Source organism: Misgurnus anguillicaudatus, chromosome 10, assembly GCF_027580225.2.
Source record: "Misgurnus anguillicaudatus chromosome 10, ASM2758022v2, whole genome shotgun sequence".
Classification (NCBI taxonomy): domain Eukaryota; kingdom Metazoa; phylum Chordata; class Actinopteri; order Cypriniformes; family Cobitidae; genus Misgurnus; species Misgurnus anguillicaudatus.
Genome location: NC_073346.2, coordinates 23,606,307 through 23,620,708, shown reverse-complemented (window position 1 = coordinate 23,620,708; position 14,402 = coordinate 23,606,307). Strand labels below are relative to the sequence as shown.

Below are 14,402 nucleotides of genomic sequence, written 5' to 3'. Positions count from 1 at the left end.
TGATGGGGCTTATCCGGTCCCAGAATAAAATGCATGTTTGGGCTGCCTTAATTTAAAAACACCTTGCATTGACATATCTTAACATATCATTGCTATTGTTTTGTCTCAAGATGCACACTTGTAATGTTTTTGTAAGGTTTGCTTGTGTCCTAATATAACTAAGGCCTAGTCCTGGATTAATCTAAACCTTCTCTGGGAAACTGCCCCAAACAGATACAGTACAAGTAAATATTTTAAACTGATTTATAGATAACACACACAGCATTTGGTAAAGCTTTTGAACACTTGGGATTTTAATTCATATTAATATAAAAATACAAATGAAATTAATACTTAGTACTTGAGAAATGTTCGATACATTGCATGAAGTGATCCAGACCATTACTTAACAACCCATGAGTTGCTCTAAAACCTGAAGACACAGGTACAGTAACTAATATGTCTTGGTTTTTACCAGGCTTTTTTTGGCCCTTGGGTCCTAACACTGAAAATATTGTGGCAAAACTAGCATTAGCTCTCTTTGTTCAAGTTGTTATAAGCCTGTACAATTCTAAAGTTAAGCTCATTCAAGTAGATCTTGTGTGTATGTGTAAGCCAGCTAATGCCTGCACTACACACTCACTGTGTTACAGTAAACCGTGTTTAGTCCTTCAGATAAAGTTCTCTGCAATATAAGGGGCTGCTCTTGTTCTCATTATGTCCATCTACATTTGGCTCAGCTTTTAGAAGGTAGAACATTAGCCTGGAAGTGACCCTCGTTGGTGATGTTGCCGGCAGGGAAATAACGTGCCACTACGAAGGTTGAGCCATCTGTAGCCACAGCTTTACCCACACCAAGTTTATTCGAGCCCTTCCACACCATTGCAGTGAAATGACCTAGAACAGAAAAATGCATTTTAGCCAGGATTTAAATGTCAGTGTTTATGTGCCATGAAGTGTGTGCTTTACTCATAAACTTTGTGGTTGCAATGTTTGTGCTAAGTTAAATATTTATACCCTGCAGAAATGAGAGAGTGGGAACTTTTAAGTGAGAAATTCCTGTTTTCTAAAGTAGATTTCAGTGCGGTGCAGAGACATTTAGGGGGGCAGGTGTTCAAGATTTTTTGTTTCGGCATTCGCATTTCCGGGTGGCCCCTTCGTCCGTTTGAGAAAAGGGCACTTTGGGCATCAAAAAGTGCAAAAAGGGGGCAGGGACTCAAGCACCCAATGCGTGCACTTAATCTCTGTACAGCGCGTCGTAAATGTGCTAGCACTTAGCCCAGCCCCATCCACTCCCAAGGATCCAAACAGGGACGAACCCAGAAGCCACGAAACACTTCGATGTTTTCCCAATTCAAAGACCGTTACATGAGCAGTCACACGAGTAATTATGGTGGCACAAAACAAAATGGTGATTGTTTTAAGCAGATAAAAATGAGAACTATATTGTATGGTGGAAGAGCACTTAGTTTGCAGCACTTCGACCTCAGGCGCAGCAATATTGGCAGAAGTTTGAGCGAGAGGGGGAGTAGTCTGGAGTGATGATATTACTGCACGCTTAGGTCGAAGTGCCATTCAATATAGTTCTAATCTTTTATCCGCTTAAAAAAATTGGCATGTTTTATTTTGTGCCACCATACTTGTGTAACTACTCATGTAACAGTCCTCAAATAGGGAAAACATGGAAGTGCCTCGTGGCTTCCAAATTCATCCCCGCCTGGATCCCAAGGAATGAATGGGGCCAGGCCAAATGCCAACACATTCACGACGTGCTGTACAACGATTAAGTGTATGCGCTGAAAAAGATAGGTATGTATTAATTCATCTACGTTGAGGTAAGAACTGTGGTGTTTTCCTTTAAATCTGCAATCTGTAACTTTTGCCTCTTTATCGCCATCTCTGTTTGAAACATTAAATTGCAGGGTATTTTACATTCCTTTTTTACGCAAAAACTTTATCTGACCTAAACAGCTCAACTTATAAATCATTATTATCAGCTTACCGTAGTGAATCATAGTGAATCAAGGTGTTTTGAACACTCTTTATTTACATGCTGGCTCAAAACCGATTTTACCACAATAGTTAAAGCAAATAAAGTTGCCACAATTTAGTTTTGGATGAGCTGGTGAAAATAGGAAATCTCTTAAATGTGTTCTGCCCTCTTGAGGTGGTCAATGGTATTACTCATGCATCCAAGAGGATGAGACATCAGCAAGGTAGGGGGGATATAAAACCACATGCTGTGTAAGATAACAGCTCAGAGACAGTGGTGCAACATATTTCTCACAGCTTTTTTATGGCGAACTTCCTGAGACTGGGAGGGTATTGGAAAACCTCATTCTAACAAGATGAGTCATAGCTAAAAAAAAGGATCATTCCAGACAAAAATCCTAAAAAGATATTCTAAAAAATGCTTTCTGCGTTATGTCCATAGCCTACTCCTTGTGCCCAGCTGTATGTGTTTATTTTTTATTTATTGGTTTATTTAACAGGGACAATGCCGTATACAGTGCTACAATTTCAAGCAGCCGATGCTCTACGTATAGGCTTCTAGCCAAAGGCTAATTTGCAGCCCCAGTCTCTAGTTAGGCTTTTTTTAAAGTAAAACAATAAATCACACAAAAAACGAAGTGAAAGTTAAAAAACTAAGCTAAGACTATGACTAGTGTTCACAAACCTGCTTTTGTTTGAACTACTTTTTCAAATTTCTTTGAAACATGTTCAACTTTGTTTGCATTTTCATTTCAGTTGGCAGGCTGTTCCAAAGCAGTGTACCTTGAACTGAAAATGTGGATTGTGCGAATTTTGTTTTTCTCTTTGGTACTATGCAATTCTGATTAGTTAAACCTCTTGTAGTGATCCCCTTACTACTCCGTTTCAATATTAATTGGCATATAATGTCTGGAACAAGATTATTCACACATTTAAAAACCAATTTAATAAAAGACAAATTAATCAAATTTTCGTAACTAAGCAGACTATATTTTGTATAATATTGCAATGATGCCATCTATTTGGTTTCTTGTCCAGAATTTTTAGTGTTTGTTTATATGGAGATCTAACAGGTTTAGTAGTCAGTTGAGAAACCTGACTCCAGACAGTCAAACAATAAGATAAATGCGAAAAGACCATTGCATGCATATACAACTTAACTGTTTTTAGCGATATATACAGTCTAATCATGTAAAAACAATTCAAATTTGATCTGATTGTTTTACACAGCCTCTTTACATTCACATCAAATTTCAAATAAGAATCTAAAATAACACCTAAATATTTAAAATCTACATTTAAAATATTTATAAATCCACCCATTTCCTTCCGTCTTATTGAAAAACGCATTGAGACACTTCTTGAACAATTCAAAGTCAAACAGTTGTTTTTCAGCCACTGTGACACATCAGTCATTTCATTTGTTACTATATCTGCAGCTAAGCGTGAAGTTTGTGCCGATACATAAATAACTGTGTCGTCTGCATATAACTGACATTTGTTCATTGACATATATGGAAAACAACAATGGACCCAGAATTGACCCTTGAGGAATACCCACCTCATTGTTTCGTAATACTGATCTTGAATTATTTATTTTAACACACTGATCTCGAGATTCTAAATATGATCTAAACCAATTTATAGCCTGCTGAGAGACGCCAAACAAATTTATTTATGTAGGAAAATTTCATGATTCACTGTATCAAATGCCTTTTTGAGATCTAAAAACAGCGCCTACTACATTGCCATTATCTAAAGCTCCTTTAATAAATTCTGTGAGAAAGCAGTTTACCATTTCTGTTGAATACTTAGGCCTAAAGCCAAACTGTTTAGAGTAAAGTAGATTGTGTTTTTCTAAATAGTTGATACATTTTAGAGATTACTGGAAGTATAGAAATTGGTCTACAATTTTGAACCTCATCAATTGATCCTGACTTACAAATTGGGGCTATAATAGAGGTTTTCCAGTTTGAGGGAAATTTACTTTCTCTAATAGATAAGTTTATCAAATTTACCAAGGGCTTTAGCAAACAAGCACTGTATTATTTTTACAAATGTGGTATCCATTCCATCCCAAATATATCCTTAGCTCTTGAATTATTCAATTGATTAATAATTTGAAGTATCTTACCTTCATCAACCTCCGAGATATTAAAGGATGAGTGTGTCAATTATTGCATGTATTAAAGGGATAGTTCACCCAAAAATGAAAATTCTGTCATCAATTAGTCACCCTTAAATTGTTCCAAACCTGTATAAATTTTAATAAACACAAAGAAAGATATTTTGAGCAATGTTTGTAACCAAACAGTTTTGGAACACCATTTACTTCCATAGTATTTTTCTTTCCTACTATGGAAGTCAATGGTGCTGCTGCTTCCTGATTGATTACAAATATCTTCCCTTGTGTTCACCAAAAATAAAGAAATGTATCCATATGCCCTATAAGGCCTTGTGTCAAAAGTGGGTGCGTCTTCCGGTTCAAAGTAAACAAGTGGGACATAACACCCATTCATTCAAGACAAGGCAATGAGCAATATGAAAAGCTCAGAGGCATATCAGTATTTGTGATAAAGTCAATCGGGTGTTATTCAAGGATGTCAGCAAGGACTTTATGTATATAAATGCGGACATTGAGGCAAGCCAGAGCCTACAAATATCACATCATAAGGCTTGGGTGCTAGCATCCATGACAGGTGAAATACAGCAGTGGGTTGTTCATGTATTGCATTGCCAGGATGCTCATGTTTGAGCCACTGAATTAGTTTATTACGTTTACCATAAACAGTACATACAACTGTACAGGTCTGGAACAATTTGTGGATGAGTAAACGATGACAGAAATTTAACTTTGGGTTGAGCTATCCCTTTAAGCTTAGATGTTGTAAAGACTCTCACCTGTTGCAGAGGAGAATCCCGGCCTGTTAAAGTTATACTGGTTGACTTCATTATACCAGCGATCAGACACATCTTTACCTGTCAGCACATTTACATTACATTACATTTATGCATTTGACAGAAGCTTTATCCAACGTGCGTTACAGTACATATATGTTAAAAGTACATGTGTTGTCCCTGGGACTTAAACCAATGATCTTTTGCACTACTAATGCAATGCTCTGAGCCACAGGAACACAAACATGTAATGCACACAAAGATTCTCATGTTATATGATTTATCAAATGTAACATTTTTGTGATCTGCTTGTAACCATAACAATAGGAGATAACACATACAGAGACAACCAAACTTTTCCATGAAACTTTATATGACCCACTATACATTTTGTGACAGTTTACAAATCACTTTAAACTGGCCAGACATTCCATTGCACTTAGTAAGACTGAACATGGATGAAGTCAATGCATAATGACTCCCAGCTGTTTTGCAGGCCGAGAGCGCTCCTGCTTACAGGAGGGTGCCAGAAAACACGAAGAGGAAACAGAAGAGTATGTCTCATACCCGTTTGATCGTAAGATGCCCAAGCTAAATTTTCTCCACAGTTTCCACGACTGGACTCAACGCTGTGCTTCAGAATCCTGGTGCTGGCCAGGCTCTCAGCATATCTACAAGACATACAGTATGCATTTAGATGGACATCCAAGAGCTGCAGCTAAAGTAGATTTAAAGAAAGGATCTCACCGCGTTGCATCACGGCTTAGTTTATTGCTGAGTTTTAAAGGTGGGGCCTGATGCTTTCTTCTGTACTCATTATGGGTCTTAAGCACTTCCTCACAAAAAAGCCTGGAGGCTGTTAAGTCAAGAAGAAATCAATAGAAAGAGATTAAAAAGTAAACTTCTGTTGGTCTTTGCAGATGTATAAATCGAACAATCCTATAAGATGTGAGACTGAGATGTACTGTACTATAGCTTTAAAGGGGCCATGGCATGAAAATCGGACTTTTTCCATGTTTAAGTGCTATAATTGGATATAGCAGTGCTTCTATCAACCTGGAAAATGTGAAAAAGATTAACCCAGTAACTTAGTTTTGGTAAACCACTCTCTACAAGGCAAATGAAAATTGAAATTTGGCTCTCCTTATGATGTCATAAGGAGCTCGTATTAAAATAATACCACCCCTTAATCTGCACTATCCAACCACAGCACTGCCATTTAGTGCAGAGAAAAGCACAATTGAGTTTTAATTGCAACAAACCACCATCATTGTGATCAGTGTTTGAATTTATCAGCTCATTTGCATTTAAAAGGACACACCCAAAACTGCACATTTTTCCACACACCTACAAAGTGGCAATTTTAACATGCTATAATAAATTATTTATCTGGTGTTTTGAGCTAAACATTTATATATGTGCTCTGGGGACATCAAAAATTATTTGACATCTTAAAAAAGTATTGTGCCATGGCCCCTTTAAACAGAAGTTAGTGTCGAAAGAAAAGTGCTATTATATACAGTTGGTGTTGGTACTTCTACATGCACACAATGGGGTCCAAAAGTCTTATTGTCTAAATTTTTTATATAATATTTGTATTATTTGTTTATAAATTCAAAATATAAGGTTCAAAGTCAGACAGGCAAAGACTTTTTGCTGATAATAAAGTGATGATAAATGTTATCGGCATACTTTAACAATGTTGCAAACAGTATCTTGTGTGCTTGGTTTGAAACAAAGAAACCTAACTTTGGCAAAATCAAAGTCCCATAATTTGTGTTAAGTTTACAGCTTTTTATACTTATTTGGATTCAACCAGTCCCAAAACATTTACAAGTAACACCATGAACTAGCTGGAAACATTGTTAGGTCCCTTTACAAGAACCATTAAACTGAACAAATATTGGCAAACAATTGTGTTTGTATATCCAACAGCATGATGCTATCCTTTCAAACATAGCAAGAATTGTCTAACTAACAATCCAGTGAACACACACAGCAACTGACAAGCACACACACGCACACACACAAACCGTGTGGCATACAATCAAACTGTGCTAACACACATTCAGGCAGCTACCGATGCTATATTCATTTAACAATAAAACAGAGACTAAATTGAGACATTTAATAGTGTCTACTTACCTGATTTTCCCATGGTAAATAAATGACTCCTTTAAGCTTTGTTGCTGCTTGTCTCTGTTCAATTCCCTCACTGTCACAGTTCCTGGCAGCTGTTTCACTTTACCCCCTATCCCTCTCTCTCTTTCTTTCTTTCTTTCTGTTTTTGTTTCAGCTAAACTAATCTAATCTAATGTTTCATCCTATCCGATCCGTAAACCTAACCATATTCTTAAACAGTCTACAAATAAAACTTCATTTGCAACACTCCCCTACCAAAATGTATCTACTTTATCTTTCTCCTACCACACCTCCCTCCTTCTCTTTCTCTTATATTTTGTGTAAGGCAGAAGGGATTCTCCACTCAGGACTGTGGTGGTGTTGGTAATGATGACATCATCTGTATGAGCCACGTGGCCTTATATGGTGCTGGCATTGCTGCATTCAGCTGGATACACTGAACTGTAAGTCAGACTGGACAAGCTTTTAGAAATGTAAAGTCAGGCTCCATTTAAAGAGACAGAGCTCAGTTGATCATCTGAGATAAATTATTAATTTTTTATAAGAAGGATGGAAGGAAAATGGGTAAGGGCTGCAGTGTCAGTAAACAATAAGATCTAAGACATCCATCTAATGATTGTCTGTCTGGTGTTACCTGTAATCCCTGAGCACAATTAAGGTAAAACATTGTTTTAATTATTTAAATAGTTAAATAGAAAAATAGTTCTGGATATGGGCAAACATTTATTGGATCAATCTATGAATCTACTGTGCAAGATAAAAACTAAAGCAATTGATTTAATGTGGTGTAGTCAGTAAGGTGTGAGTCAATGACGTGAAGTTAAGATTTTGTGTCCATATGGTTCGATTAAATGTAAAAGGGTTAACATTTCAAAATAAATTTGCAGATGACTTGCATAAATTCCCTTTTTGGGGACCAGGTCTAAAATGTTTCATTTTGAAAGAATATTTGGGGGATAATTGCAAAAATGTCAATGTGGTGTAACCGGTGTCAATTGGTGTAACTAGTATTTTTTTTAAATGAAAATATAAATATATTCATAAAAAATGTGGAATGAAAAAAAATCATCTAGTTAAGTGTAATATGATTTTTTAAAATACATTTTTTAAAACAGAGCTGTTTTCAGCATAAGTCAGGATAAATATTACAATGTATTAAAATGTATATTTAGAAATAACTAATGAAATTATATTTTAAAATTATTTATTAATTATTATTTTTCTTTTAAAATTATGATTACATGCCATCAAGGTGGATAAAATATTTAATATTTCTCATTCTTTGGAGCAATTGGCGGTTACACCATCAAAAAAGACTTAACTTTCATAAAAAATGTCTCAAATGTAATTTTTTATTGCAAATAATCAACATAAATACACTATGTGCATTGAAATAAACCTGATGCATGCTTTTAAAACAAGTTTTTAAAAAAGATTTTTGAATTTCTCATCTTGCCAAACCGTTTTTGTCACTGACCATGTAGCAAATTGTTACCTGAAATAGCTCAGCAATGAATACATTAACCTTTAACTGCTGGGAACAGATAGACAAAAAACATAATGGTTTAATAATTTATTGGTTTAACAACCGAACAACTTGACATCAAGTACATAACTGATCAAAGATCACCAAAAGAGCATTAGATTAGATTCAAAGCTGTAAAATAATTTTCTGCAAAAACCAATGGGGGATTTAAGAAGTATAAATATACAAAATAAAACACTCTTAAGGGATAAAAATAATGGTGAATTTAATAATGTTGACATCATATAATGACACTTTGGTGTTGAAAAACTGTGACTAGATACAGTATGACGAGACAAAGCAATAACACTAGCAATGCATCATAGACCTCTGGTGGTCAGTAAAAAAACTGTAACAATACTCATATACAAGGGGGATCTTTTTAAACCTCTGTTGCTGAAGCGGGACCAATATGGCATTTTGAAAGTTATTTAAAATGAGAAATTATATCCGCTTGATATTTCTTCATTGAGCCTACAATAAGTGGTGTTGTAAATGGCTTAACTAGCATACATGGCATCATTATTCTTTGTTATTCTTTGTGAATGTGTCTTATTCAAAGCCAATACTGGCTTTGAGATTGTCTAGAATATTCTCAGAATATTCTCTGTCTAGAAACTTCACACACATTTACTCTATTAAATAGCCTGTCCTGATCCACATGCAACACCCACCCCGGCTCCATGTGAAAGGCTACACACACGTGATCCCACACATAATATTCTTCTTTATGGTGGCTTACATGAACACTGGAATTCCACGGGTTTACATTAAGCTCATGCTTGTAGGTTTTAGAGGGGGCCTGACAACGCCACCAAATGGTACCATCAAGGTACCCACACACACCATCACCAATATCAGGAAGTCGAGGGTAACGGTCATAAATATGAATGTTACGAGGATGCACTACAATTGAATAGAGAATCTCTTGCCGGTACAACACCGTCTCATAAACACGCAGAACTGGACTGCACCCACCACAGAACTGGGCACCATAGAAATACAGGAGCTCTCGAATTGAAAACGTGAAGCGGAAGTTTCCATACGGAGATCCTTTCTGGAAGGCCTTGGATGTGGTGAAGTGTTTAAGGATGGGCAACTGGGTACGAGAAGATAATGATTTAAGAAAACGTCGATCAGCTGATCGTATGTCGTAAGACGTGAATGACAATTCAAACCAAAGGAGACCAGATGTTTCTGATGGCTGTCTAAACCCTAATTCGTGAAAAATACCCTCAAGCCCATGTCTCCCAGTGACATGGGACAACTTCTGTGCATGGAATTCCACTGATTCAGGATAAGCAGGAATGTTTGTCTTGTACAGGTAGGTACATATGCTCTATGTTCTCCTTTTTTAGGTCACACAATCTCAAATGTTGACCCTTGAAGAATGTCTCTTCAACATCTCGGGCATTTGTACGCATCATCTTTCTGAAACAGAGGAAATTTTTAAATCAGCTTATTTATCTTCTAAGCTCACAATTTCTTCCCTTTGATAGGTCACAAACTAAACAACTTGAAGTGCAAATTTACCAGTAAAGTTGCTTAAAGGCGGGGTGCATGATTTTTGAAAAACACTTTGGAAAAGGGAGTCGGGCCGAGTACCAAAACACACTTGTAGCCAATCAGCAGTAAGGGGCGTGTCTACTAACCAACATCATTGCCTGGGTTGCGTTTGTGTGGGGCAGGACTATCAAAAGAAGGTCCAGATTCGAGTGGCGGCTGGTGACTTTTTTTTTTGAAGCGCACAATGCGAAGTTCGTCACAACATGTATGTAGCTTGTCATGTGTGTGGATCGTAATTTCAAAATGTTCTGCACTTTATGAGATCATGTGTGCATCACGTGTCATGCCAAAATTAATGCCTGCTGCAGACGCGTCTAAAGGGTTTATGATCAAGGAGACGCTCGTGTTTGCCAGATACTCGCCAAATCTAATGCGTAATCAGCGTTTACTGTTAAGGAAGTGTCTAGCGTGTATTTTGGGAACGTGAGCGTCTCTTTTATAATAACGGTTTTGACGTGTGTGCAGCAGGCACTTATTTTGATAAAACACGTGATGCACACAGGATTTCTCGACACGCAGGACACATATTTTGGAAAAGGGAACCACACGTGACAATCCGAACACTTATTCTGAATTAGCGCATCCTCTAATCAGCAGTCACGAGCTGCCACTGCCAGATTCTATTGGGGTAGGGGCGTGTTTGTTTAGGTGATTTCAAATGTCAACACTGGCTTTCAGAGATCATGCACCCCGCCTTTAAACTCCACCAAATAACCCCTAACCAGGTTAGATTAAAGCTGCAATTAAAAACCTTTGGTACATACAGGTAAAAATGTATACATATCTGTACCTAAATGCTACATAAGGACCAGGAAGTGAAGGTGTATTTGACTTTTTTCAGCCAAACACAGTCTGTCAGAGTTACAATTTATACAAATATTGAATGGATGTTGTTAAAATGTTGTCTAATGAATTATAACTAGAATTTTCAATTAAAATATTTTTTGTTCCACAAAATCTCATTTTTCCCCAAAAATAAGTCTGAAAAGAGCAAGGATATTATTTAACATAACATTGCCCGTGTGTGTCTAAAAGAAAAGGTGAATGTGAGTAAAATATGGGCTAATCTTTATTTTTTCGGGTAAACTGTCCCTTTACATACGTAAGTAAGTGGAATCGATGATGCATGAAAGAATAATCATACAATATAAAGAGTGAGTCTGGTGATTAAATGAATGCATCACCATCAGTAATTAGAGTATTTGTAAGGAAAATTAATAATATTCATAAAACAAATGACTAAAAAAAGAGATGTTTTTACAAAGTTACACATTACACAAAGTTACAGTACTGTGCAAAAGTCTTCAGCCACCATGCCAGAATTAGATTAGTTGTTTTTGCAATGTTATAGTGATTATATATAATTGTTTCTCAGCCTCTTTAATAGAATACATCCAGAAAATACATGAAATGTGTATGTAGTATTAAAAACTGTATAAAAATGTAAACTGATGTGTTAAGTAGCCTATTTAGGGTAAACTCCCCTTCCACTTGAGCAATAGCACACTGTAAAAAAAATCCGTAGAAATTTCAATGTTATTGCAGCTGGGTTGCCGGTAATTTACCGTAGATTTACATTTATGTTATTTACTGGCAAGAGTTTGTTCAAAGTTAAATAAATTTTAAATATTAACAAGTCTTTATCTTCACAGAATAAAACTATACAATAACAGCCTCATGCAAAGCATTCTGGGAATCAGAAATCATCATCAACCTTTTTCTGAAACAGATTTTGTTTCCCAGAATGTTTTGCTTGATGCTGTTTTTTTTGTTTTACTCTGTAAAGACAAAGACTTGTAAATGTTTAATGTTCATTTAACTTTGAACAAACTCTTGCCAGTAAATAACATAAATTTTAATCTACGGTAAATTACCGGCAACCCAGCTGCAATTTCTACGGAATTTTTTTACAGTGCAGGAAACTGCAGGATCTCTTAAACCTAAATAAAATTACATCCTAATTTCTAATTAAAAAAAAAAATCTTTATACTTCATTCTACTCAAAAACGCTCAAGATGTGTTTAGTGCCAAGAGAGGTCACACTAAACACCGACGATGCCTAAAGAAGACATTTTTAGTCAAATAGATTGAAAAATAAATATGGATGGACATTAAAACTTCTAAAACAACAAGTCTGGTGGTGGTGGCCTAAGACTTTTGCACAGTACTGTTTATTTTTTGAATTCACAAAGTTCAAAGCAAACAATACTAAAAACAGAAATTTACTGTTAGATAACTGTTCTCTAAGATACAACCACAGAAAGTTTTTTTTTAATTATGTAAATAAACACCACAAGGTGTCATTTCTTGTGAAATTCACTTTCATTTTAGTTATTATGCATTGCAAGCATTGAACACTTCCTTAATACATCTGAGTTTCAGTTCAAGAGTTTTAAGTTTCGTTTTCTCCATAAGATTCAAAATTACCAACACACTCTGGTAGTGATGAAATGCGTGTGCAAGATATAAACATATAACACTAACGAACATTACATTAAGCATACATTTGATAATTAAAACTTTACCTGCTTTCAAAGGACTATATGGTCTTGACACTCAACTCTTCTGCTGTGCACAACAGTGAAAGTTAAGCTGCTTTTCCTCTGTTGTCTATTTCAGTCTCCTCCTGTTTCAGATCAAAACCTGCTAAAATGATGGCACAACGTTGCATAAGCCTGTACGCTTTCTTCAATAGAAAACCATGAATGCAATGCCTAAATAAAATCCTAGTACAGTCTTCATAATGAAATCAGCACCCATCGGTTGTTAGATACTCTTGTGTATGTTTATCTTGAAGGGGGTGGGCTCTATGCTCCGCCTTTCTTTTTTTATCCATATTATGTAGTGATTTTGACACAGGCACAAATTAATTTAGTTATTTTACACTGGCAACAACCATTGGTTAGTATGCCATACACAGGTTTCACCTCAAGTGTGTGTGTGCGTGTGTATGTCAGATGACCGCTCCCCCTTCTACTACGGGGCACCAGCTTAAGAATTACACTTTAACAATAAGAATGATCTAAATAGATCATTTAACAAATAATAAAATATGTAAATTAGAGGGAGTTGGTCATCTAATTTATCTGAAGGATTTTGTGAGATTGGGTTCAGCTTATAGAACCCTTTAACTGTATTATCAACACCAGGAAGACACAGTGGTAATAAAATGGAATTTATTAACAAAAGATAAACAAGAATAAATAAAAACACTACTAAATAATACTAAAATACTAAAGAATAGAAAAAGATATGAAACTAAAATGCAAAGAATAGAAAATTGAAGTGACTGAGTTGAATTTATGGCAGAATGTTTTCTGTGTCTGGTAAGACGACAACCTTAATTTAATTAAAGAATTATCTGCTAAACATTAAAGAAATCAGTTATGCAATATTGAAAATCATATATGGTAACAGTTACTGATAGAATACACCAATGCCATGGTTTCAGGAAAGATTTGGTTGTGTTATATTTACGTTCTGTGCGGTCGAATGAGCGTGTCAGGCTCTCCGTGCTGCAATGGGGAAAGAGTCAGGTTCAGTTCAACAGCCTTGAACACGAAGTGCTGTGAAAATGCTGATCTCTGGGAAGCACCGAGAGGATTCTAGCGATCTGGAACATGCAGATGCGATCCTGTAGTCAGTGCAGAAGGTCTAATCTGGAACACGCAGATAAAGGCCTCTTGAAGTGTAGGTTTGCTCTTCTGAGCTTCACCTTGTTGCAGACATAGATTATTGCCTTTCTGGACGAGAAGCTCAAAACGTGGTGTGATCCGCTCAGTCTCTGGATGCACGGGCCAGTCTCTGTTGTCGAACTTAGAACGAGAAGCTGTAAAATCTCAGAGAGATTCACAAGATTGGTTGGTTTTTCGATGATCTGTTAATGTCTCTCTTTTCAGCGGTGAGACTCAGAGTTTTGAGGTGTTTGTTGTGTCCTGTTTCGGTGTCTAGCACACAGCCGGAAGATTCAGAACAAGGAATGTCTGGAAAAAAGGAACTTTTCGGAACTAATCGTGATTGTTTCATAACTTAAAGATTTAATTCTTTAAACGAGTATGAAGTCATTAGATGATGGTTTTAAGTCCATTTTGTTGGTGGAAGGATGTAAAGATTTGTCCTTTGGTTTAGCCAATACTTTGAAAAATGCTTTTCCTTAAAGGAATATTCCATTTTATTAAAAGAAAAATCCAGATAATTTACTCACCACCATGTCATCCAAATGATGTCTTTCTTTGTTCAGTCGAGAAGAAATTATGTTTTTTGAGGAAAACATTCCAGGATTTTTCTCATTTTAATGGAC

At 36.1% G+C, this 14,402-nt stretch overlaps 1 protein-coding gene and 1 pseudogene across 1 annotated transcript; both read right to left on the bottom strand.

The window, feature by feature from the left end:
• Positions 1-264: 264 nt before the first annotated feature.
• On the bottom strand, positions 265-7,385 carry glipr2l (GLI pathogenesis-related 2, like). Its single transcript, XM_055210151.2, has 5 exons — positions 7,015-7,385; positions 5,617-5,725; positions 5,437-5,540; positions 4,873-4,950; positions 265-876 (listed from the first exon to the last, which is right to left on the bottom strand). The coding sequence occupies exons 1-5, from the start codon at positions 7,025-7,027 to the stop codon at positions 716-718; spliced, it is 465 nt and encodes a 154-aa protein (XP_055066126.1). The 5' UTR covers positions 7,028-7,385; the 3' UTR covers positions 265-715.
• Positions 7,386-9,131: 1,746 nt separating this feature from the next.
• On the bottom strand, positions 9,132-9,963 carry LOC129449157 (uncharacterized; annotated as a pseudogene).
• Between the last annotated feature and the right edge of the window lie 4,439 nt (positions 9,964-14,402).

Coding starts and splice junctions, on each gene's coding strand:
- glipr2l (XM_055210151.2), bottom strand. Junction 4,951..5,436: donor GGCATCTTACGATCAAACGG/GTATGAGACATA, acceptor ATGTGCTGACAG/GTAAAGATGTGTCTGATCGC. Junction 877..4,872: donor GGGATTCTCCTCTGCAACAG/GTGAGAGTCTTT, acceptor TTTCTGTTCTAG/GTCATTTCACTGCAATGGTG.